Below are 24898 nucleotides of genomic sequence, written 5' to 3' on the forward strand. Positions count from 1 at the left end.
TAACTGAGCTGCTAAAATCCTTCTGTCCGGTTGGCGATTCGTCAGCTGATGCGTGGTAAGCTTGGTTCATAGACCTCGTCGGGTATATTGCGTTGGAGTTTATGGTCAAGAAACCACTTTTGTGACCATCATAGCTTGTATAAATCTCTGAATAATAAACCCGCATTTACATACATAGCTTTGCATTTACTAAAGTGCAAAGGTCTCAACCGACATCGATCTTAGCCCTCTGCCCAAATAAGAACCTAATATACGAGCGTTACGAATTGTGGTAACAAAATAATGGGTTTTGCTCGGTACCTGAGAGAACAAATTGGAACGTAAAAAATTAAAAAAGCTTGTCCAGAGAACCCTGACCAGCCACTGGAGTTAGGTGTTCAACTTTTCAACTCAACTAATGCTGAATAACCGAAATAATACTGTAATCCTTGAATAACAATGTTTTTGACGAAAAGTGAGGCATATTTTATAATAAGCAGCGTCCTAGGTACAAGAACTGTGAAAAATTACATAGCCTAGTTTTTTAAAACCTCTTTTATTGTCTGAAAAGTTGTTCTTTGTTTTGTCCGAATAAAACGCATAGTTGGCAAAAGTACCCAGTTTTTATGCCCCCCGGCCCTCCTCCCTCCTTGTCATTATTAGTACCCGTGGAAAATTGGGATTTATGTCAGTGGCAGTCTGATTTTGGAGGCTTTCAAGATTCGGAGCAGAGGTCCTCCTCTTTAATATGCGACTCGAGTCGTTAAAAGATCAAAGAACTGCATGTATTTTAGAAGATTCCAACTGTCGTTTCGGCACAGAGCTATCTTACCCGTGTAACTTGTTGCTACAATGCGGTATATCAATCACCACGGGATTTAGTAGGCGGTAGCGATGGGTACTTGGAGCGAAAAGGTCTTTGGTTCAAATCTGATTGCACACATGTGAACTCATGCGGTCTTGTCTTGTTACATATCTGTTAATAGAATTAGCTATGACTTCATACCTCATATATCTTTCTACTACTGTGTAGAAACAGCGTTTAATTCGAAACGTGCTTGCCTTTCGTTCGCGAGGAAGGTACCTTCGTAAAATTTGTATTGCAAGCATATACATTTTTTAGGTAAAATATCTATAATTGATTGTAGTTGTTGCCGTAATTCTAGCGAATTAACTGATTATAAATTATGCCGGTTAATATTTGAAATTATATTCGCTTACTTCACTATTTTTCCATGGAAAAAAAAAAGGCGTTTACAAGGAATAATACGTATTTTTCTACGCTAGAATAATTTCGAAATGAGTTATTTGCCGAAATTTCAAACTGTGACTGAACCCAGATGATGGTAAATATCAAATGATTAACGCTTAACCAACGGTTTTAAGAGATACTTTATAAACAAGGGATTAATGTAGTAAATTACGACATAGACGACAATGATTTAATTATCATGAATGATAAAAAATTATCAAAGATAAACATACAACGCAACTCATCCGTAGACGATGAACTTAACTTTTGCTGAAGTTATCAACGAAACTATCTAGACATCGCGTTGAAAATACCCTGTTCTTTGTGTTTTCGCTGTAACCGTTCGCTGAGCATCTTTGGCCTAATCATATTGCGCCGAATAGCATATTTGTCTAGATGGTTGTTTGTTATAAACGCATTACTTTCAAGGGCATTTTCAGGAACAAAGGGGATTGTTTCACTAATAATATATCTACTATTCATATGTGAGCGTACGCAGCCTATGGCTTTAATCAACGACGTATTAAAGTCGTCTTGAAATGAATGTGATAGCTATTGTATGGTCGGAGTCCGTAGGCAGGCCCAGAAAACACTCCAGACTGTTCCATATCCGCATTGCAAAATGTTGTTAAACCAACAATTGCATAAATACGCTACGTACAAATGTTGCTTAGTGCATCTATAAGTAATGAGGAAATAATACTAAGGGTTATAGTTCTATTAAGGTGCACTATGAAATCTACTAAGAGTAACGTCTATTCATTCCATGCTAACATAGCGTAAGCATTTCTATGAATACATGCTTATTTTTGTTTCTTTGGGTAGAGTACCATGCTATATCATTATTCCTCTTTTTACATATGCATATGATTAGAAGACGAACCAGCTTCTCCTCCGCTCACCTACACGCCCTCCAGATAAGAATAGTGGAGACATAATATCTATTAAATCTTGGAATCATCTGCCCCTCCAGCGGCGACGTTCATATTGCTTGAACTGCGGCATCGACGATGCTGAAGCCCTCCCCCTGTGCAATATGGCACTTGTACGTAGTCTTCAAAAGCCGGTGGCTAGCATGGAATTAGCCATCACTGGTCGGAGGAAGCTAATATATACATCGAGTAGGGTAATCTAAGCTGAGAAAGCAATGAGGAGCTCGTTGGATCAGCTACGAGGTTCATCAATTTTTAGCACCCATTGCTCTAATGCTTCAGCAAGGCTATAGGAGCTGGCCTGCTTGAGCCGTTGAGGCCGAACAAGGTTCGCCATAGAAAATTCGATTATCTCTAAGGCAAAAGAGACCGGAAGTGGTGAAGCGACGTACGAAGGAGGAGTTGGTCAGAACTAATATCTGCTAAGCCGCTCAGAGGTCGAAAGATGCGAAAGCAGTAGCAGTTGTAGTGGTGGTAACCGTAAGCTCTGGCGTCATCACAATTTTCAGGGAAGCTTGCTTGCTCGGACTTTCGTGGCTTGCCGCTTATTGAGGGTCGCCGGTTGCTCGGCAGACCAGTTCCAGTAGTTCCTAATAATGGCTGTTATCAAGAGACGGCGGCGCCCTGCTACCTGCAGAAGTGGTCTCTATGGCGTGGTTTTTCTTCCCTGAGGCAGATTTTACCGTCGCAGCAAACAGGTAACACGACCAATGTATGTCTGCAAGAGTTCTCCGCCGTTAAATGTGGTCGAAGATGCATAGCCGTATCAGATAACAGCAATACGTAATGTGCTCGAGGACATACTACTTACTAAGGACCGGCGGCGGGCGGCTAAGCTTAGCCATTCAGGGCGGAGGGCCTCATGATGCTGCTGCTGCTGCTGGTACGTGTTAAGCTTGCTTGTTAACCACGTGTGCGATGCTACCATATCGAATCTCAACATATAGTCGGAGAGGTTAAAGAAGAGAGGACGGGCAAGCAGCGGGCGGCGCATGGAGGTCCTTTTGATAGGACGTGGAGAGTAGGACTCAACGAGCAGTAATTCCTACAGACACGAGAATATGGCAACCGTGGACTTCTATTCGTTACCAATCTCAGTAATCGCAACAGAAGTGTAGATGGTGCAACAGCACTTGATAACGAATCTTAGAGAGGAAACACGACTAGTCTGTTGAAATCATACTTACAGCACTGTTTTTTTTTACAATGGCAAAACTTGATATGGTGTATTTAAATGTTATATGAATCGATATTAGTAGAAAAACAACTATCGAAGTGATTTAAGCTTTAGACAGTTTAAAGCGACGTCTGAACAAATATTCAAATGGACCCGCTCTTCCAGTTAGGGAATCCGACAGCGTGAAAGCTAACACAATGCAAAAGATTTTGTACGGACAGCCAAGGATATGCCTATAGGTTTTGTAGGTGCAAGCCATACAGCATCAAGGTACATACCGCAAATTATGAGGCCGTAAGGAAGTCGCAGTAAAAAAAAAAAAGTTACCAGCTAGTCTTTGAGGAAAAAAGAAAAAACTTCAGATAACGCTATCACGCATACGTTGTGCATTGTTTTAGGGCTTCTACTTGTGAATACTGTGTGTCACTTATGGAATCAGGACCGTAAGGACAAGCAATAATTTCATATCTCTCTCGCTGTCTGCCTCTTCCTCTCTCTCTCTCTCTGTCCATCTCTCTGTCGCCTGTCACATATTAAAGTTCCGACAAGCAAACTCATAAGGGTACCCGCTTCACAATGTAGCAATTCTGGCGTCGAGGCTACTGTCAGGCTGCTGTCGAATCAATTGCAGATTTGCGCCAACACTACGACTACTATACAACGCAGCCGCGTTACTGTTGCTGTGGAATTGGTTTCACTATTCAAGCCTGCTTCAATGTGCGCGGCACGGGAAGGCCAGGACGAAAAGCCGGACGACGTGAAGGGGTTTGTTAGCAATGTTCCTCACTGCGTCCTCTACTCTGTGCACACCCTTCGTTTTCTTCCACTTCAGAACAATGCCCCATATCCAGCCAGCCACCGCCGAATGTTCCGCCATCTCATAATTAAATTGCAAGTTCTTGCATACGTGGGAAGTTTGCTTCGAGGCCCGAACCCTAAGCGGACGACGTCGGAGACGGATGAAGAGCTAAAAAGCGACCTGGCGCTTCCTTGCGCTTTTTTCGAATGCCAGTGCTAAGACAGGAAAGGAAAAAGAGAGTAAGAGCGAGTACGAGACCTATTTCGACACGTCAGCAGCAGACCCAGGCCTCCAAAAACCTCTTGCCGTTTGGCGGACAACGTTAGTGCGATGTGCATAAAAGTACCATTTATGCCTCCTCCAATAGCAAGAGCAGATGCAGCAATACCATAAAAGGCTGCAGCAGCACGATGGTCCTGCCACTGACACTAAAAAACAATGAGCAACCTGAGTGACTGTTAGATATAATGTGAGAAAGAACATTCGTACTTACGTATGTTGACCCTTGCGCCTGCAAATATACGTTTCTCTGCCAAACTAGGTAAAATATAATAATACATGAACACGATACTGTTATATAAAGCCCATTAGATGTTACCGAAAAACTCGTTTCCTTGGTCATCTATTAGCTTTTACGACATATATTCTTTACTTGGCGGAACAGTTCGAAGCGTTGGAGCGGCGTACTCTGCTAGTTACGCATGCAAGAAGCACCAGGTGATAGAAATCGGCTGCTGCTACTACCATTCTGCTGTACTATAGAGCCAAACGTCGTAATAGAAACGGCCATGTTGCCCTTTTCTTCGATTGGCTCGTGTGTCCCCAGCTGCGGAGCTATCCCTACGGATCGCCGACAGACGGTGAGTGTTGAATAAGGGCTTGGCCAATGGCTCCCATACGCTTCTAGGTGGCACTAGCAGAACCCGAAAGACGGCGGCAGCGTGCAGTAGTCGGTTGGCCATAACAATACGGATGCGATAATTGTCAGCGCCAGTGTGGATTGTTGCGGCTCTTACTGTTGTTTGCGACTGTATTGGTGCTGAGTGGTTATAGCTGTATCAGGTGGTCCGCTCGACCCACGTGACGAACAGGGGTATCAGGCTTCCTTATGGCCTAGGCTCAGGCTGGCCTCGCTAGAGCGCAGCCGGATACATAGTATGGAGAAGCCGGAAACAAGGGCGAGAAACGATCATTCGGCTGGCCAGTCAATTCAGGCAGAGCAGCGTCGTTCTAGTGGACAAACAGCCACGCCTTACGTTATTCTGTGGGTTACGACGAGAACAGAGCAAAACTGCAATTGTACGCCAAAATGCGCAGGGCGCGACACATATCGACGACACGTAGTATCCGATCAGTATTGCTTCGCATTTTTCTCGTACCATTGTTTCGACTACATCTGAATGGTGCCTTGACCTTCGCCAAATATGACCGCCACAATTTCTTAGGTGCGGAAAACTAGGTTGGTAGAGCTGAATCGGCAGTGCATATAGGATGGACCAGCGCGAGCTTCGCCGACGCTTGCTTAATACGTTACTCTCTTATGACAGACTTTTATGTCTGCTTAATGCAAGCAAGGGTGGAAGAAAGACAGCGAGAAAGATAGTCATAAAAAATTAAACTACGATACAATATCATTGCCGTATCATGACGAGGAAGAGATAAGCGTCCCTAACCTAGAACACTACTGTTGTTATTATCGTCTCCGGTACTGTGCTCAACAGTTCGGAACAGAGGCAAGCTCAAATAGCTTTGCTTATCAATGAACGATGTGCTATAACTATATTGCTCCAGATTCAGTTGGTGTTTTGTAGGTCTGATCGAATCATCATAATTACTGGGAAAATGGAAGATATAATCATAAACGTTACTCAAAGCGCGTACATTTTTCGGTTATCGTTGGGCATAAACACTGGCGTCTCCTGAATCGACACAGGGAGGTAGTGTTGCCAAACTATCATATTTTGGCAAGAAGGGATTGTAGACTAAGAAATAATGCAAATTCATCAAGCATTTATTTTAATGCAAGTTTACTTTATTTCACTAGACCAAAATGGTAGGGGCCGGCTTTCGTTCCATTCACGAAACCGTAACCAATATTTGCCCAAAATAAATGAACGACGTACGTAAGAATTCGGAGCGTCAGATTTGTTTGACACACTTTCAAGCATCGAGGTAGTTGCTTGGCAAAACATGCTCACTCAGACACAATAAACTAGCAGTCTATTTATAGAAAAAACACCTTTCTGCAAATCTAAACATATAAAGCCAGCTTAGAGTATTACCGATCCAATACGGCCAAGACGTCGACAGGTCGAAGAAAGGTTCTCACCGTTTGTTAGATAATTACAACTACACCTATGATAGTCATGAGGGGAACCTAGACTCGGCGGTTTAGCTTACCTGTGTTAGTCAGTCCGGTACCGTAGAAATCAGTGATTTTCGAAGAACTGTACTGCGTCTTCCATTTTTTTCTCAAACAAGCGAGTGAGCAGCGCTGCACAAACAAGCGCGCATGCGTTTAGGTACTCAGGTGTCTCTTGCCTATTCCCTTTGATCTTCCCGCCCGAGTTTATCTACTTTACTGTTAGTTATTGTTGAAAGTAAGAACGAAGGCGAAACGGCTTGAGGAAGCTCTTCGGCATTAAGCGGTTTCGGATTTTCAGCGACGTAAACTTGAAGCAGGATAGCGTAGTTGAATCGCAATGATGATGCTTCGCGACATGCGACACAGCTGCTGTATTCGTTGTTGAGGTTGGAGCCGAAAAGTCGCGTTGTGTAAACAAAGAGACGAAAATGGACGATACATCAGTGAACGAATGGAGAAGGCGGTTACGGCGTCGGCAGACTGAGACACGAAAAGCGAGACGCGAAACCGCAAGCGATTATGGTTTGTGCAGCCGTGATACTATTGCAACTAAGGAACGATGCCAGCTAACGATGAAGGCAAGTAGCCCATTAGGTTTTGCAGGCGAAGAAATTATCAGAGCCAGCAAAAAAGCCCGCCCTCCCGTTAAACGATGCCAAGATCAACCTGGGCAGTGGTGGATTGCTGTGGGTTTGCAGTGAGGACAAACGGTTGACGTTCAGCGGTCGTCTCTTATGACGATTCGAACGGTAAACAGCTCCAGGGCCAAGGAGGGTTCCACCAGAAGTACGACGGCTAGGTTTCCCCTTTTGCGCACGTCGTCCCACTCTCCGTGACTGGCTTTCCTCTAGCCCTGCTGCAGTGCCCCAGCGACCCAGAAAAGGGTAGCGCAACCCTTCTGCCGCCTTTACCTCGGTGAGGTTACTACTCCTCGCTCGGTTTGGAAAATTACGGCTTTTCCTAGTAGCAATTTGCCAATCAGCTAAGCTTCGTGCCGCGGTGGACTTACGGCTGCTGCAGCAAGGTGCGGAGCGGAGTGTTACGCAGCAGCACCAGCAAAACAAGGAATAGAAATAGACAAGCGAACGGTGATGGTAGTATTTTCTCCAAACCGAAAAAATAAAGCCTAAGTCGTGAGATGTGGCAGTTATATAAAATGCCGTATATAGAACCGTATAGTTGGGCTTAGAACTCTGTCGGCTTCTTTTGGAGGTTGTCGACGACAGCGATGGTGACAAGTTCACAAATTCCTGAAGAGGAAAAGGAGAAAGTCGAATCCTCGTAGAATAGGGAATCGGCAAGAAGTAAATTTCAAGACCATACAATCGTTGCGTTCAAAACACGATGTGTCACCTATCGTAACAGGGACTGGTGATCGCTGGAAAATTACAGGTTCGGAGAAAAAAAGGGGCCGACGGAGTAGCACATTGTGAAATTTATGATGGGGGCGTGATCTCCTTGTTTTTTTATTTTTTATACGATGAAAGAGAATAGTGCTGACTCTACGTCCCACGGGAGAGAAAGAGATGAAAGAGAAAAAGTGCGAGATTCAATGGAAAAGTTGAACACCATCAGCGTAGCGGTGCGATGCCCTGCGGTCCGTGGTTCGTGACCCGGGGCTTGGGACTTGGGTCCAGACACGGCCCGCGACCATTGTCTGTGGGTCATATAGTGGGTCTTAGCCCCGAGCTAGAAAAATCATAAATGGAAAGGAAAAAGTGCGTTGTGAAAACTGACAACTCTGACTGGAACGAACGATAGTAGCAGGAAACTAGGAGGCTGCGACGGTGACAGCGAATAAGAGAGCAAACTCAAAAAAAAAGCCTGCTACCAAACTCTCATGGGCCGGCCTGGTCGGAATTGAATGACAACTTAATACTGTTCGAGTGCCTGAGGCGCAAATGCTCGACCGACTGGTAGCGACCGAAAGTGCGTCATATTCACAAGTTTGATTGCTGTTCGTATGAGTGAGGCCAAGGATCTCGGCATACGAAGTGAGGCAAAGCAACACCGAAGCTTTGCGCTCATCGTGTCTGGCCTGGCGGCCAAACTTGAGCTTATGAAGCTTACGAGAGCTTGTGATGGTTGCAGTGGCCGACATTTGTCTTATTGCTGTCAGCCTAGCAGATATAGGCTTTCTTTCCGGCAGTTTTCTTTGTCGGCGCGGTGTACGTATGAAGTTCGTGTTTTGTGTCGTCCTCTGTAAACCTGCAAAGGCTTCTAATTTTGTTCTCTCGAAAGCGCACAAGTATCCTTCTGGCAAGCCTGCCAGCATTCTAACCGGCCTGCCAGCATTCTTGCCATTAGATCTCCGTGACGTGAAGAAGTACACAGTCCAGCTTATCCATAAAAAATGGGTGAAATTTAAGAGAGGTTTATGATTTGGAAGCTTGGTATTAGTATTTGTATAGACATCTGTACTGACTTTATTCTGCGTGGAAAAAATAGTCAAATCCAAGCGTTGCTTGAACATCTTACATATAGCAGGAAGACGGCACTGGCGTTTGGGTATGATAGAACAGCGGTCAGGGAAGAAGGCTTACAAAAAGCAACAAGCTTGTCCTGCAGCGGTCGATGTATGTATGATGTAGTTTATACGATTTGCGGATACCAAAGATCCCATTCTATATATGAGATACATGGTGTGATCACGATGCAATTCCGCTTTCCTTCGCCTAATCCTTAATCCTCCTTGTTTCAGTGTTGTATTATAATCGCCAAGCCTTCTTTAGACTTGCAAAAGGTTCACTTTCGTTACCGCCTCTGTATCTCTTACACAGGGTTACGGGCGCAGTCAAATCAGCAGTGGTCGCACTTCCACCTTTACTTTATCCTCACTGTATACTGTTGGTGCCTTTGTTGCAGTTGGTCAAGCTAGTCTTTCTCTACTAACTGCTCTCTATGTTGGCTGAACTCAGTTTATTATGATATATCTGGCGCTCGCTGTCATCGTCACACCCACTATCGCTGGCACGCATGAGTGGTAGTAGTGGACAGTATCGTCCATTCGTAGGGATGGACGATCCTACCAGCACCTAACGATAGAGATCAGAGCGATAAGCGTTTGGCTGCGATGGCAGCAGTAACAGCAGCGGAAAAGCAAGAGACACAAACTCTGGGGGTGGTTCGGACAGTTGCGGGATGCCTATGGTGGCCATGTTAGAAATCCAGAGGACAAGGGAGGACTTAAGCGTAAGATGGTGCTATAGGAAGCCAGTGTGTGTCTCTGAGCTGTTCTCCATCAACTGCATCCGCTTCGCGCTGCTGGCGAAGTTCGTTGGCAAGGGACTGAGTGGTACTGAGGGCTCGGCTAAACCATCTAATTAATCTACTTTCTAAACAGAACCGACTAACACACACAAGTATGCACATCCATACGCGCAAATACGCAGGCACACTAAAACACTACTACATATATACACAGATCTATACAGCATCATGACTCGCAACGCCATAGGCCACTTCTCCCGCCTACCGTCTCGCCAATGCAGAAGGGCACGCACAGATACACATACGGACTTTGATGGGCAGATTAAGTACACGATTTGTCTGGGCCTACAATGCAGCTGAGCAAGGGAGAGTGACCCTTTTCGACATAAAAACTCATCTGAATAAGTCACTTCGAAGCAAAGCACTGCGACCGTTCGCTTTGCTTGTTTAGGGGATTACTAGCACATTACTCAGCCTTGGTTACCGCGGGTGTCTATGTAGCAAAGTCGCTGGTCAGTAGTGCATCATGACGCCAGCTGTGACATCGTTGGCAAATTAGAGCTGCTACGTTGGGCTGGGTGGTGTCTTTATTTCTTTGACGGGTAACTAGACGAGAGCTGAGCGGGGGTGGAGCGCGTGCATAGCACCGCATTAACTTACCATCGATGTATAATACATACCTGCAATATTATAGGTGCATTGACCTGCGGTACAGGTCTTTTTTTACTTTGTGTCGAATTGTCTCACGGCTGCTAATACACTAGAGCAACTGATCGCATGCTTTAGGAGTAGCATTTCAAAAGACTTTGTTCTAGTTATAGTCCGCTTACATGGCTCATGGAGCATAGGGATGTTTAGCAGTCTTTCTGTCTATTTGCTTTTTCTCCGATAACTCATCGTATCATTGGAAACAAGATAGCACAGTTCTATGGCTGCACAAAAGCGACGGAGGGGGCTTACGACCTGTTATCTTGAAGTTCAGCTTAGTAAAATGGTAGTTAATGGATGCAATAGGTTTCGCCAACAGTTTTAACAACTCTGCCTATCGTCGATGGATACAACCGCCATCCGGTTGCCAGTTTAGTAAATGAAGAATCGGAGACAGACCAATCTTACTGAGTTGAACGTACTACAGTAGGATACTCTCCGCAGTTAGCAGCCAGTACTGCTAAATACTAGATCACCGATTCGTAAACGAATACCATATCTTGATAAATTCACTTCCCATGGACTATTTAATGTATCAATACGAATTGTCTATATCGTGTTGGAAAAATGTAGGAGCATTGTTGAAGGGCGAGTCAAAGGAAAGCGGAGTGATATAAACACTCTAAAACGAAGAACGAAAAAACGCGACGGATCAGGCAGCGTAATGGCAACGAAATGTGTGACACTAATAGAATGTATTATAGCCTATAGGATTTGTGTACTCTTATTTATTATTTCCATACGTAAATAATGAAATGTCAGAGTTTATTATAAAATTGCTGAGGTTTTCATCTGTATGTAGGTAAAGGACATCTATTAGACTCAATCAAAACCTCTATGCTGAGTATCTATAACGATGCCCGGTGAAAATTTTTAGCCAATTTGACCTCGATAGAAAATGTGTAGTAAACAATAGCTAACGAATACAAGCTTGAAGCCCATTTCACGTCGTAACCATAAGCAACATCTTGTTATACCAATGGAGAAAGGCTAACAAGAGAAGTGTACCAGCAGGATATCCGCGAGACAAAGTGGAAGGGGTCGGATAACTGCAATGGATTAACTCACCAGGGGTAAGTCAGTAACTGCAATGGATTACCACAATAGGGGCAAATGGTATAGCTTATTTGCACAGCGGGATAACGCGATCTGTAACACGATAGTGGAGTTAATGCAGCATGAGAACATGGTTATCACAAGGGGCATCCCTATACCGAAATGTATCGTAGTATAACTCTGAGGCAGCATCAATAAATCATGCCAGAACTCATGGCAATATTTTTGTCATGAAGCAAATCCTTCGTATTACTCATTGGCGTGATTTGCCTCTCGCTGTACGTTAGTATTAAAACATAAATGCCATGTAGACGGTCGTATCCTTTGCATCCTGTGTTGTGTTCTACAATATAGCATGTAATAGTAGGTTAATGAAATATGTTACGCGGCCACGCGCTCTCAGACAGGCGGCGAAATGAATCGCATAATGACACGACCATGTTTACATTAGCCTAGCTCTGCATCCGCCTTTCGTCTTCAATAAGATTGCCGTCACAGTCATTGTTGCTGAATTAGATTTGGTACATCAGCAGTAGCAGCTCAAACAGAAATGCCACGATTGATACAACTGCCCGCTCATCAGCAGCAGCGGAAATAACAGTGGTGGGCATTCATGTCTCCTTACTCTTTCCTTGCAGATTCGGCGGCCGTCAGAAAGGAAAGCCGCCCAGTGTGAGGAGTGCGCTTTGAGCACGCTTTCCATTGTTCCGACTTTTGGTAGTCATTCGACACTTGTTCTCACCGGCCTTTGCGATTCATGGCACACGATTTACGACTTCTATGATTCTCCACATAGAATTTCACTAGCCCGGAGCTGGCAGATAGACTTGCGCGTTGTCTTACCAACACTATCTCGGCCTATCTTTTTCGCACTCACATCGTTTTTCCCCCTGCGATTCTCGCATAGACACACGATGTCGGATACTAGCGCAAATGTATATCACAATGCCAGTGCGAGACTCACAAAAACATTGACGTTGGAAAGATCCTGCTAGCGAGATGCTGGCTGATCTGACATAAAGCAAAGGGCGAATAAAGCGAAGGAGGAATGACTACTATTGGCCAGCAAGTCTACCACCAAAAGAACTGAGCACCAAGTGGCTCAGCGAGTGTCAAACCAGTTGTTTCCCATGCTGAAAGGAAGCCAACCTCCTTTCTGGGTACTAAAGGTCTAAGAACTGGAGAGCTATCTTAGGCACGAGGCACGGGCTACCGCGAATAGTCGCAGCAATTGCGAACCTCGCTAGTCATCGCAGACAGCGTTGGCTTTTCCTCAGTTCGAGGATATCTCTGTGGTTGAGGCTGTTTAGGAAAAGACCTTTGCTTGTATTCGGGGGCACAGCGTTAGCTAAACTGGGGAGTCTAAGCTCACGACTCGCCTTATTCTTTTTCTTTCGTGGCCTCAGCGCGTCACCCTACAGTTGTCTTTTCCAGTGTCTCCAGTGACGTCTGCTAGAAAAAGCCAACGACAGTGTTGGCTGTGCGGAAAAAACGAATATATCACACTTCATCTTTCGCTCCATTTGTTTCCTTTGTTCGTGTGTCGTTCTCTGACACTGTCGTCGTGTCCCAGATCCCAGTGAAGGGCGTCAACGGAGAGCCCAGAAGACCCCGACAACCTTTCGTTTGTCTCTGTTCGCCGACAGTGTCCCTGCTTCTGGCCCCCTTTTGAATCCCTGTCGCCGATGGTCCGAGGCTAAATCCTAGTGGTTCCGAGTTCGCTTGACACCGACCACTCGGATCGATCCCGCTTGTCGCTGAGAAAGACGAAGCACAAAGAAAAGAATGAATGAAATGATCAGGTGGTAGAGAAGACGATGGCGATAGTCGCCATAGCTACCGCCGCGTCTACTAAAATCAGAAAATCACTGCATCACCTACCGGCTATCTACTAATGAAGGGTCACCGATGCCTCAAACTATGCGTACCGGGTTGGTACAGGTCGGGATTGGCAGACAAAATTGGTTACGATCGACCCTAGGCGATTTCCAATAGAATACTACCGATGTAACAGTTGAGGTTCGCTCTATGGTATTTACACCGCAAGGACGGCGTACATTTAGAGAAAACACTGCGCTATAGTTCAATCGAATAGTGCTTTCATCAACGTTGACTAATGCATCGGCTCGCAGAAATCTGTCTATTAAGTGTACGCATGGGCAAATAATACATTTATCATAAGTTATATACTCAGCCTATGAAAAATATCCAAAATTAATCTTGAGATTTGCTTCATCAAAGTAGAAGTACTTTGATGTGAACTTGCGAAATAAAGCAGACAAGCTATTTCTGCATTACTTGCCGTACCTGGCTTCTTTTCGATCGAGCATAAGCAGTCAGGTCGGGTTAACGCTACTGGGGGAAGACTTGCCACGGCCGTTATTGTTGCTGCCCGAAGCGGGGATCCGATTTGCTAAGGTCTCACAGGGAATCCCTTTCCCGTTTCTTTGCTTGTTACGCAGGCCTAAGTGGCTGTCTCGCGATCGTATTTGAGCTTTTTTCTTCCCATATATCATATGTGCTTCGAATGAGTTTTCGCTCTTCGGACACATCTACAGCATCTAGCGACCTTTAAGCTCGAAGCATATAACCAAGCTACAACATCGAAACACAGACGAAAGAAACGGCCGTCACTCGATTAGTTTGCGCGTCTGCGTCTGCGCCCGGGTGTACACTGAAAGAAAAGTCGAAAGAGAGGGCCGGCCGCTTGAAAAGAAACAGGTTGATCTCTTAACAACGTTGAACCATTTAGATCGGATTCGCTGAACCGCCTTTGCGGTTCGAATGCTTCTGCAAAGCGGCCTGGCAAGTGAAGTTCAGGAGGGCTATATATACGTATACTGCATCGAGATCTCGAAATGGCCAGTCAGTCGTATTTGTCGTCAGAAAAATGAGGTAGGCAATAACAAATAGTTGAGTATATACGATTTTTATTATACAGTGAAAGCCAGTTATGCTTTACATTCACTTGACAATGACATCGTTGCTCCTGTTACTGCCATAATCATGCCGAAACAGAAGGTTATCCACCATAAGCCAACGTGGACCTTACTCTTCATATTTGTAAATGATAGGAATTACACAATTTTTAAAAAGGGATTATATACGATTCCAACTGTTTGGAGATATTACAAGCTTTTATGAATACGAGTCGTGTTTAATGTTTATGAATTTTTTTATTTAATTCGCTTGCACAGTTAAGTGCTTCGATAGATATTTGGTATCCGAAATTTCTGATGAAACGTTGGTTTTTATGCTGGCTGAACAACAACAGAAGTAAATTTTTGTTCGGCTTTATTTGTTTAGTGCTTCAACTGCAAGGGTTAGCTCCCACTGACAGTTATCCTTTTATGTTTAACGATTTCTGCGAGTCTGCCACTTCGACTTCGCAGTCGTTACGGTCGTTTGCTTGGGAACCAAATACTACTATTTGATAGTGCAGGTGGATGCTAGTGGACACAATCAATGGACGCCAATGCGGAAGATCCTTTTGGCGCCCTATTTTCCACATACGTTCCCCGAGACGTTTTTGCGTTTCAGCCTGCACTAGTGTCGACACTCGCTACTCATTCGCATTATGCCGGCGTGCTCGAAGTTTGTACGCCCAGACAATTCTTACCATGCCTCGCTGGCTTTCTGACAGCTTCCAGGCGGTTTGGATCTTCTGTCCGTAACCACACGGAGCTCCTCGAGCCCTTGAGATCTCGACATGAAATGGTCGTAACGCTACGATGCTAACTCAATATAAGTGTATACGAGAATCTTCTACGTTATAGGATACATGATCTGGAGCGAAATAGGCCGATCGTTTATATGGTAGTATATTGGTATCAGAATAAAACTCAGAACTTTATTTTATAGTCGGTAATTTTATAGTAGATTTATTCATGATATTGATTTGTAGTTTGGTAGATTGTAATTTTCGCTAGACTGCTTTTTATTTTCGTTTTGGTATATAAGAAAAGTAAGGATGTATATTTATTAACATATAACCATCATTATTTCTATTGGCATAAATCTCATTAAATGTTTAATCAACTCCGTTAGGAAGTTAACTTTGTCAATTATCGAATATGTTAATAAATAATTCTTGATTTTCAAAATTTGTCGTAAAGATTGTTAGTTGCTTAATTTGAAGAAGACTGTCATTATATATGTATCATACTACCCAAACAACCAGCTCATATCTAGTTAGAACATTGTAATGATGAGTTGTAAGTAGGATCTTCTGAATCATCTCATGTTTTCTCTGTCTGCGTTGCAGGTGAGTTACGTGTTAAAAATCAGTGAAACGGTGCTCTATCGAACGCGCTGGGTAACGCAGCATAGCGTGGACGAATCGATGCGTTTGTGCGTGTATGTTTTCCCATACCGATAGTGTACTGTCCTGATTCAATTAGTTCTGTCCGTCTATCCGTCGTTGTCTTCTTATTCTGACTCCCTCATTGACTTCACCCCATCGCGTCGTACGTCCTCGTGAAGACTGAGCTTCGTGGGACCTCTGTATCTATGTGACTTACCTGTTTGGCGTTTACACCTGCTTTAGTCACTCACCGTTCGGCCTGAAGAGAGTAATCTGCTTCAGTTATTTCCAGCACAGGCCCAAGCCAGCCTGCCCACCCCTTTTTCTATCCCTTTTCTAAAGTACATTTAAGTGTCTTTTTTGTGGGAGCATTTGTTTGGTGCCTGTTTTACGCTAGCTAGCAGAAACAGTATCGGAATTTGTTCCCGTAGGGCAAACTAGTGCGCAGCTGCTTATTCTTTTCATTAGTTATCGGAAAGTAACAAAGACGGCTGCTTCTCGTAACCGCACTGGAAGCGACCTAAAGTTGAAGATTTTTGCAGTCTTACGTGGAGGTTATGTACGACCCTTCACAAGCATTGCACAACCCCCCGATACAGTGACAAATGCAAAGAGATATGAAGTTGTGACGCTTAAACGTGTATCATGGAGTACGAAGCGCACGGAAAGGGGGATTATCAGAGATTGGTGGCCAGTTTATGTGTGTGCAAGTTGCCTATAACGACTATGCATTCGTCTAGGTATTCCGAAACTTGCCCGCCTACACGAATAGAAAAAGTGACGATTCTACTTGTGCGGTAGTTGAATGATAGATTGAGCGTGTCTGTGTGCAAGTCTACTTTGGCTTTCTATCGTCGGCCAGAGCATGGGCAGGAATGTGGTATACTTAGAAGGTATAGCTATGGTATTGGGGGCTGTATATAACGTAGTATCGTTGAATTGCGCTAAAATAAAAAACTACTGGAACCGTTTTGTGTCCGATTGAGGAAAAGCTGTATAACTGTGTGGAAAGAAAACTTGTTTTAGACGAGAAGTTTGAGACGATGAACGAGCCACTGCCATCAGTTGTATACGATCCTGAATGAGCTATTCGGAAAGAGACTGATTTGCATAGTTGAAACTGTCCTGCAGATGCTTTCCATTTCATGGGCACTGAGCGGAAAGCGAACCTACACGCTCCATACGCTCTATCGGGCGTAGCATGGTACCCCCAATTATGACAGGGCGAAGAAGTGTGATACACACATAAACCTACAAAATGAAACCATGCGTTTATACATAGATGCTGTAAGAGACTGCTTCGTAAACTATCGTTAACGAGATACGCTCTGTCGCCCGCGAAAGCGTTCTGTCCCAAACCGAACGATGTAATAAGCCACCCTTTGTCACAGGCCTATAGACTCCTATAGAACCATCCTTGCCAATTAACCGGTTGGTTTGTATAACGTAGGCCGTTAGTAGTAACGGCCACTTCTCACAGAATAACGTATCGTACAATGTTAGAATTGGATCTAGAGGCTATTTTTGAACTACGCTTAAGCCAGCCTAGAATCCCTTAGTCAATAAAGAAAACAATCAAGCTAGCGCTATAGTGGTGCTAGAAAATGTTGAGCTTTCATTTTAGCATTGTTCCAACTTAATTCAAAGTGGCGTCCGGATCTTAGCTGAAGTACGCGAAATGAATATTGCAATACAATATGGGATCATAATCTACTGAAAAACTCACAATCATACCCCGATAACAATCGAGCAAAGTAAAATTGATTTGAAATTACGACGACTAATAAACATATCGGTGGATCTTATATATACGACTCAGACTGTGCTTTCCGGCTCGAATAGGAGTGTCGCCTTGAGGAACAATGACAACAGGATGCCTGTATCGAGTAGGCAAAGAAACAGCACATGAAACTAACTATCCATTTTTCAGGCCTGTTTCTGTCCCCTTCATCCGAATGATCTGTGAAAAGGAACTAAACACAATAATAATAAAATAAACACAAGTTTACAGTCGGGTTTCGGATACATGTGCGTTTCGCCTACACAGGTATACATATATAGCTAATTTGACCCGGGCGATATGTTGTTTAACGGGAAACAATAATTTGCGGGGTAGTTTATATACATCAATGTATACGATTCTTACTGCCCTGTTTGTCATATTTAGCCAAGCATACATAACCTGCATACTTTTTACTCTCTCTCTATCTATACATATGTATATAGGGTTATCATATAAAACAACGCTACAATCAGCCTATTTCATCGACAAGTTCCTCTTTTCCTTTTGTTTTCTGCGTCTTCACGTGTAACCGACAGTGTCGGTAAACTAGGGTGCTTTAAATGGGTTCACATGTTGATAGCGAATCCAGTTTACATTGTAGGTTTTGTATAATAAATGTAATACTACGCAAAAGACGCTAAATGTCTCCGAGAGATGTGCACATAAGGGGGACGCTTAGGAGAAAGAGATGTTCTAATATCTTTCTTTATACAAGTCTTGCTTTTGCTTGCCTTATATGTAGACAACAGAGTGTTGAATATAATGTTGACGTCACCGGACCGGATAACACGACGTCGTTCGTTTCGCCGCTGCTGGCGACGCTGTGGGTACGTATGTTCCTTCTCTCACTTGAAATTGTAGAAGCAATAAATATCAGCTTCATTAGAATGAGCTATCGATCTAAACCCGCTTGCGCCGAGAAAACAAGTGTACGCCATTTCGACGGCAACAATTTATAACTCCATCTGCAGCTCGTTACTTCTCTACTAAAACCCAGGCTGATACATCCACGCAGTATCTGTTCCCACCTTAGCGGTAGGTGTTTACCGGTGGGAAGTTAACAACTCGGTAATGGATTTTCGAAAAAAAAAAAAAGAGCTCCTATCTTATGCTCAACGTCTAACTGTTATGGTTATTACTGTTCGATCAGTGTCAATACGAGTCGTAAGGGCTTGACAAATATTGATGAATTGGTCCCTGTGAATAGAATTCGTTCCGCCTTATCTAAGCGTACCCTATTAACAGGTCGGTAGTAATTGCTATTCCGCAGTCAACACCAACACGACTAAGAGCCAATAGTAGAAGCAGTAAGTAGTCTACTCCAGTGCGCATTTAAGCATGCGTGAGTGAATGTCGAACTATGAGAAAATTCAACTGAAAGATGCTGGCTTTTCATTTGCGTTCCGATCCACTGTGCCCTTGTACGAGCAGCTGGTTCGCGCAGCTAATGCCAACCGGGGGCGGCTACTGGGTTTGTCTCGTCGCTGCTATACGGCTTCCCGCCCACGCCTGTTCGTTCACTCGTTCTTTTTTTCTATTAACGTTTTTCGCTCCTTCACTAACGCGTTTCAGCTGCATCGTAAATAGTCTAGCCAATGAAGAATGGCCACGTGTTCGTGTTAAGTCGCAGCGAAAAGCGTCAGCCGACAAACAACTGGAAGTTACGATAAGCGCTGACGCCACCACTGGACTGCGTAAATACAAGCCATAGACCGAAGCTGGGCGCAGAGACGAACGACAGTGTGCAGTTCAGTATTAGATATAATACAGTTACCGATTACGGTAGGCGAGGTACAGTGCACAATACACGGCGTATAGGGACGCTACGAACAGTTTATGTTTTGCTGAAATGCTAGCAAGTGGATGAGGTATTTCGTGTGGCATCCTATTTACTTGATTCATCACACATGCGACTTAACGGCTGGGGATGTAAGTGAGGCCTTATTAAACAACTGGTATTGGTGTGGGAGGAAACAAGGCAACATTAAAAAAAAGCCTAAAATTATATACACACACACACACACACACACTTTACAATCTATAATTTCGTAATTTGTACTATTGTAGCCCTATCTTCGCAGTCTACGATACATTTGCGTATGAGTACGTGTTCGCGTACCATTTACCAGCTCTCATCGTTCATGCCTTCCTTGTTACTATAGCAGAGGTGGTTGTTTGCAAGGGGAAGGCTGAGAAGGTCATTAATTCAGCGTTATGTAGCTCGGCGGCACTGCCAGAGCTAGCAGTTAACGTGGGCCTAAAATAAGATATTGTGTAAAAGCGACGCTAGGTGTTCCAAATCCCAACTAGTGACCCTGTGGTGGACTTTGCGGCCAGGGGTTCCCTCATGGCGACCGAGAGTAGCTAGCACACACAGTGTATATATATATATATAATACCCGAATAGTAAAAGCAGCAGCAATAGTGCCAGCAGTCTCCTAGTGTTAAGCAGCAAAACCTGAAAGCGGCTGGCGCTAGCGAAGTAGTTCTAGTAGCAGTGCCCAGGTTTGCTTATTTCCTAAGACTGACTACAACATAGAGATGTGCACATGCTAAGCAATGGACGGACGAACCTGCCGCCTAGAGTGTGAATCTAACGGCCGACCCACGAACAAGTTTCTTCCTTCCCGATTTTTTCCTAATTTCCCGATCTAACACTCGCTCTCTCTCTCATAGATCTCCTTTAACGTCCTAGCGATGCCCTTAAGTCATTTTCTAAGGTGATGGGTGCAGAGCACTGTTACCACCACAAAGACGGTGACATTGACTAAGGCAGTTCCTTCATCCGATGGGTGACCGGCGGCGCAACATCAGCATGGTCTCTTTAGCCACGAGGCGATCGAGTAATCACTAGGCAGGTAGGGGTTTTGACACCTTCTACGAGCCTTACACTAAATTCAGAAGGGCATGAGCCGCTGGGTTAACCCAATGCATCAGCGGAGTGAACTACGACGTTAAGCTAGTCATACGTTCTAAGCGCCGCATCATGTACAGCAAGCGAGAAATAGTCTGATAACTACCCGGTGAAGGAAAAAAAGGATCTAAGTAGTTCCGTCGTGATCGGTGGATCGAATATTTGCTTTAAAGCCCTCTTACATTGAACCGTACATTTGAAATCCAAATTTAGAGTGTAGTCTGAAATATTAGGCGGAGCCCGCAACGTAGGCGGAAGTTGGTCAAAGAGCTCTCCAATTTAATTTCAAGCGGTGACCCAAAAAGTTTCAGTGGTCTCTCGGAGCACGTAAGTTCGGCACAGTTTTATGGGCTTTTGTAGATCGTGTACTAATATTATACAATAACATGTCATTGCAGTTCATACGGTGTACACTGAACATTCGTATTGGTGATTAACAAACTGAATTAATACTGAACTTAAATACTGATTAACAAACAACTTGACAATAACCATTGGGGACGTTAGTGTTTCGTTTGCGATTCATCTTTATTGTGTATATATATATATATATATATATATATACGAAAGGAACGTTTTCCACACGTATCTCGTGCTTTCGACTTAACATTCAAATCTTCGTAGTTACTCTAGCTCACTCAAGCATTTGTAAGTAAAATGACACCAATTTGATAAGTTGATGCTTGTGGAGGGGTAGGTAAAATCCAGCCTTGTCCACGCAATCATGGACAGCTCCGACCGCGGATAATATCTGCTCCGAAAAAGGCGAAAAAAGAAAAAACATTTTTTGAGCTTTCTAATCTTTGTAAGTGGTTATCTTTTGTAGATACCCGAAAAAAGCTTATATATTATAATGTAACAGTTAAAAACGAATATGGCCGTCCTCCTGTTAAAAGCTGCACTATTATTGTGATAAGACATGACGCTTACCTTTGTTCTAGTGTATCCGTTTGTTGCAATAATATTTGTCACCAAATAGATAGCTTCGCCGATCACATCTGTTTTGCGTGCCTGGGTTATGAGTCCTGGGTTATGAAATGATAAAGCAGTTGAGTCATACTAATAATTGTCACAGCATTGCGACCATGACCTAGATGAAAGCCAACGTGGGAGATTTTTTTTTCTGATGCAGATATAGTACGTCTGCTAACCGAAATCTGAGCGTAGAGTATAATAGTAATTCTTATTACACGCAATACAGTGCCTTATACTATGTAACCGTGAGTAAAATACGGAAGAAGGAAACGATAAAAACACTGACCGTGCATGCAATGGTGTTCATTATCCTCGGGCATAAAAGTACCCTTTTTAATGAAGACGCTGCATTTTTTGAACAGCATGCAGGCCATCGATATGGTTTGTTGCAAGAGGCCCACTGGCATTGAGCCTTGAACGGCTGTCAGAGCGCATGTACGAATGTTATTTGGCATAAATTTGTCCAGTTCGCCTAGGTCACAGGGTTTAAATGGGCCCGGTCGCACATACGGTATTTCCTGGTAATCTTTGTCACTGTCCTGAGCCCCGTCTGAAAGACCTGTAACCAAAACAATTGCGTAACATAAATAGGTGGCAGGCGCGAATCCATTGAACAGAGGGCACATGATAGGACCGTGTCGTTCGTCTGTCTAAAGTCAGTTAGCTGCGAGCCCTGCAAACCCAGACCGAGCGTTTCTAAACGGCGTTCAAACAAATGTCAATAATAGAACGGGAAAAGAAGATGGCCTGTAGGAACCACGAAGCGTCGCAGAATCATATATATATGTAAATTTTTATATATCTAAAACTTTAGACAGCTGGTGCAAATGAGCACACATATATAGACGACTGTTGCTGAGTTGAAATGGTTGGCGGAAAGCCGAGGTAGTATTTGGAAACGCTGTCAGGCTTTTGTTAGACCATCTTTTATGTGTTCAAATATTTGTTCACTCTTTCTAGAAGGAAAATTGCAAATGAAGCTGACTGAGGTCTGCCATTAGATTTTTTATACTTAGTTCTCCCAATGACGATATAGTTTATGGTGAGCCACTTGTCAGTAAGTAGTTATAGCTTCTGTTGGCTTGACGGATCAGGAAGTTCACTCTTTTGAAACTATCAGCACTAATTAGAAAGTCACCTTTAATAAATAGAACGGATTGGAGTCACCTAGAACATTCGTTCAGGCATGAAGATTACGTCTAGAGTTTGCATAGAGCGCACTGTTATACTGACGATTTTGCCGCGCATCTTCTATTTAAAGTAATGAAAGATTCATTTCTGACGTGTGCGACGAACAAACAAGGTTTTGTGGTTAACCTTAAGTCAAATAAAGATACAATAGTAATCGAGTTCCACTTTCTAAATGCCCGTAAGACGTGCATGACCCCGTAATACGGGTTTAGCTCAGTGGGAAGTCTATCGATCGAGGCAACCAAATGATAAAACAACAATCAGAAAATGGCTACAATGTTAACTCGGCCTTATCGTTATTTTAGCGGGTGAAACTGCTAGCTTATTGAATAATGCTAGAGGGACGGCTTATCGTGAGTCTACTCTAATAATCAATCAGCTACATCGCATTCTAATTGTGCACCTAATGCACACCTCCGATGTGCAGCACTAAACGAAACAAGGTACGTCAAGGGACCCTGCTATTCTTGCTATCTGCATGAGTATACTAGCTGTGCATTATAGCCATATCCAATATGATACGAACTGTAATTGTCTTTAAAAGAAAAACCCCCTTTATATTGATGCTCGCTATAGTCGATTTCGAATCTGACCAGAATTCAGAATTTCGAAATTCTGCTGTGCTTCTATTCCTTGCTACCGATGGAAGGATGGTGGTAATCAAAATACATTCAGTGTTTCATCCGAAATCAGGGTTCTTTTGAGTTTGGCGAAGAGCGCGTTTCTGGCTTTTTGTTTACTGCTACAAGCAGACGCGCGAATTCTCATTGCAGCATAAGATCGACGAGAGGCGCCTTATGCGTTTTTTCAACTTATTTTCCATTTTTAGCTCGCTTTACGAATTGAGACCACGCTTTGATGACAAGTGCGGAGCCGACTGGGCGTTCATAAGCGGAGCGATTTCGATCGAAACCGATGGAGAGAAAAATAAGCAACTTTACAGTCTGCTCATTTGTCCTTACTGCGATAATGGCCGCTACGTCAAGGAAGAGCTTGAAAGGATAACTCCGTAGAGTTAAGGCTCGTTTTCGCTTTCTGTCCTTCTCAAGGCACAACCAAAGACCAGCTTTCCCATCATGCGGTTCTCCCGTATTCAAATAAACAATCGAAACCAAATTAACTAGGGTCTGTCTTTCCAGTTCTGTTCTATAGGTCGACCGTGGTAGTAGAACAGTTAATGCAGCAGCTGCTGTCGTAGCGCATGGGGCTACTTAAACCAGCGCTGCGGTGCGTTCACATTGGCGGCACATTATACGCAAATAGAGGCGTTATTTTTTTCGCACAAATGTTGCCTCATAACAATTTCTGCTGTTCTACGGCACGTTTCGCTATGGTTCGCGAAAGAAGGAGGCGAATATGGGCAAAAAAAAGTTGGGCTTGAAATCGTGAAAGGAAAGCCTTATTAATTTTATGCAATTTCCGGGTATGAAAGTTTCCGTATTCTCCAATCCGCCGTTGGGATCTGCCGCTACTGCAAAACGACACAGTCCCACCAACAGTACAAACTTCTGTGGCGAAAATCGGCAGCAACACCGTTGCAACTGTACAGATGCCAGTCATGTCTTGTCCCCTTCATTCCCAAGCTTGTTTCGTCGACGACCGGCAATGTCGGGCGCTTTCAGAATTGTAACTTCAGCCGACTTCTTGTATTTCCATTGCATTCGAACCATCCATTGAACGAGTTCAATGCTCCGGAGAAAAACAACACAGGAAGTCGGCGCTAGTTGAGAGTGTCTTGTCTCTTCTCGGCATCTTGGTACTCTCTCTTTTTCGCGCACTTCCTGCGCAGCAAGACGACTGAGAGCAGGGGCGAAAAGAGGACGTCGAAATGTTAAGCCCCAGAACCGTTTCTCTTTCCCTCGAGATTAGGACCATTTATAAGACATGCACCGAGCATCATTTAGATTTAGCTCTGGGGATTTGCGCGTTTTTCAAGATGGCGGCGGAAGTATCAATGGAGAACAAACGGAGAGATGGCTAACAACTAACCATTCAGGCATTAAGCCATCCAGTACTCCTCTGTTTTTCACAGTATTTTACTAAAAAAAACAGAGGGAGGGGGGCACTCTAGTGCGTGGATCCGGCCATGACACTTTTACTGGGGCTCGTCTTCGTTGGCCCTAGAGATAGTCGGGTACTCCTGCGCTGCTCACAGACTCATATGGAGCAAAAGCAAAAGCTGCTGCAGCACCATCGGTGGTGCCACCACGAAGCTGAACGGCAGCGCGAAACTACGCAAGGAGCAAGGGATGAA

General features: G+C 43.9%; 2 protein-coding genes across 2 annotated transcripts in view; one reads left to right on the plus strand and one right to left on the minus strand.

The window, feature by feature from the left end:
• The window catches only part of LOC111258931 (glutamate receptor ionotropic, kainate 2), a 296132-nt gene that overhangs the window by 145294 nt on the left and 125940 nt on the right, over nt 1-24898 (plus strand). The window lies entirely within an intron of this gene.
• LOC111258938 (uncharacterized) lies at nt 20981-22194 on the minus strand. Its single transcript, XM_022830535.2, has 3 exons — nt 21740-22194; nt 21409-21503; nt 20981-21229 (listed from the first exon to the last, which is right to left on the minus strand). Exons 1-3 carry the CDS (start codon nt 22077-22079, stop codon nt 21113-21115), a joined length of 552 nt encoding a protein of 183 aa, XP_022686270.1. The 5' UTR covers nt 22080-22194; the 3' UTR covers nt 20981-21112.

Source organism: Varroa jacobsoni, unplaced genomic scaffold (assembly GCF_002532875.2).
Source record: "Varroa jacobsoni isolate VJ856 unplaced genomic scaffold, vjacob_1.0 scaffold_26, whole genome shotgun sequence".
Lineage (NCBI taxonomy): Eukaryota > Metazoa > Arthropoda > Arachnida > Mesostigmata > Varroidae > Varroa > Varroa jacobsoni.

Bases quoted from the DNA above. Each gene is read 5' to 3' on its own strand.
- LOC111258938 (XM_022830535.2), bottom strand. From the start codon at position 22,079: ATGTGCCCTCTGTTCAATGGATTCGCGCCTGCCACCTATTTATGTTAC. The intron at 21,504-21,739 runs GTCAGTGTTTTT...TTCATAACCCAG, and splicing joins TGAACACCATTGCATGCACG to GACTCATAACCCAGGCACGC. The intron at 21,230-21,408 runs GTAAGCGTCATG...TTTTCGGAGCAG, and splicing joins ACGGATACACTAGAACAAAG to ATATTATCCGCGGTCGGAGC.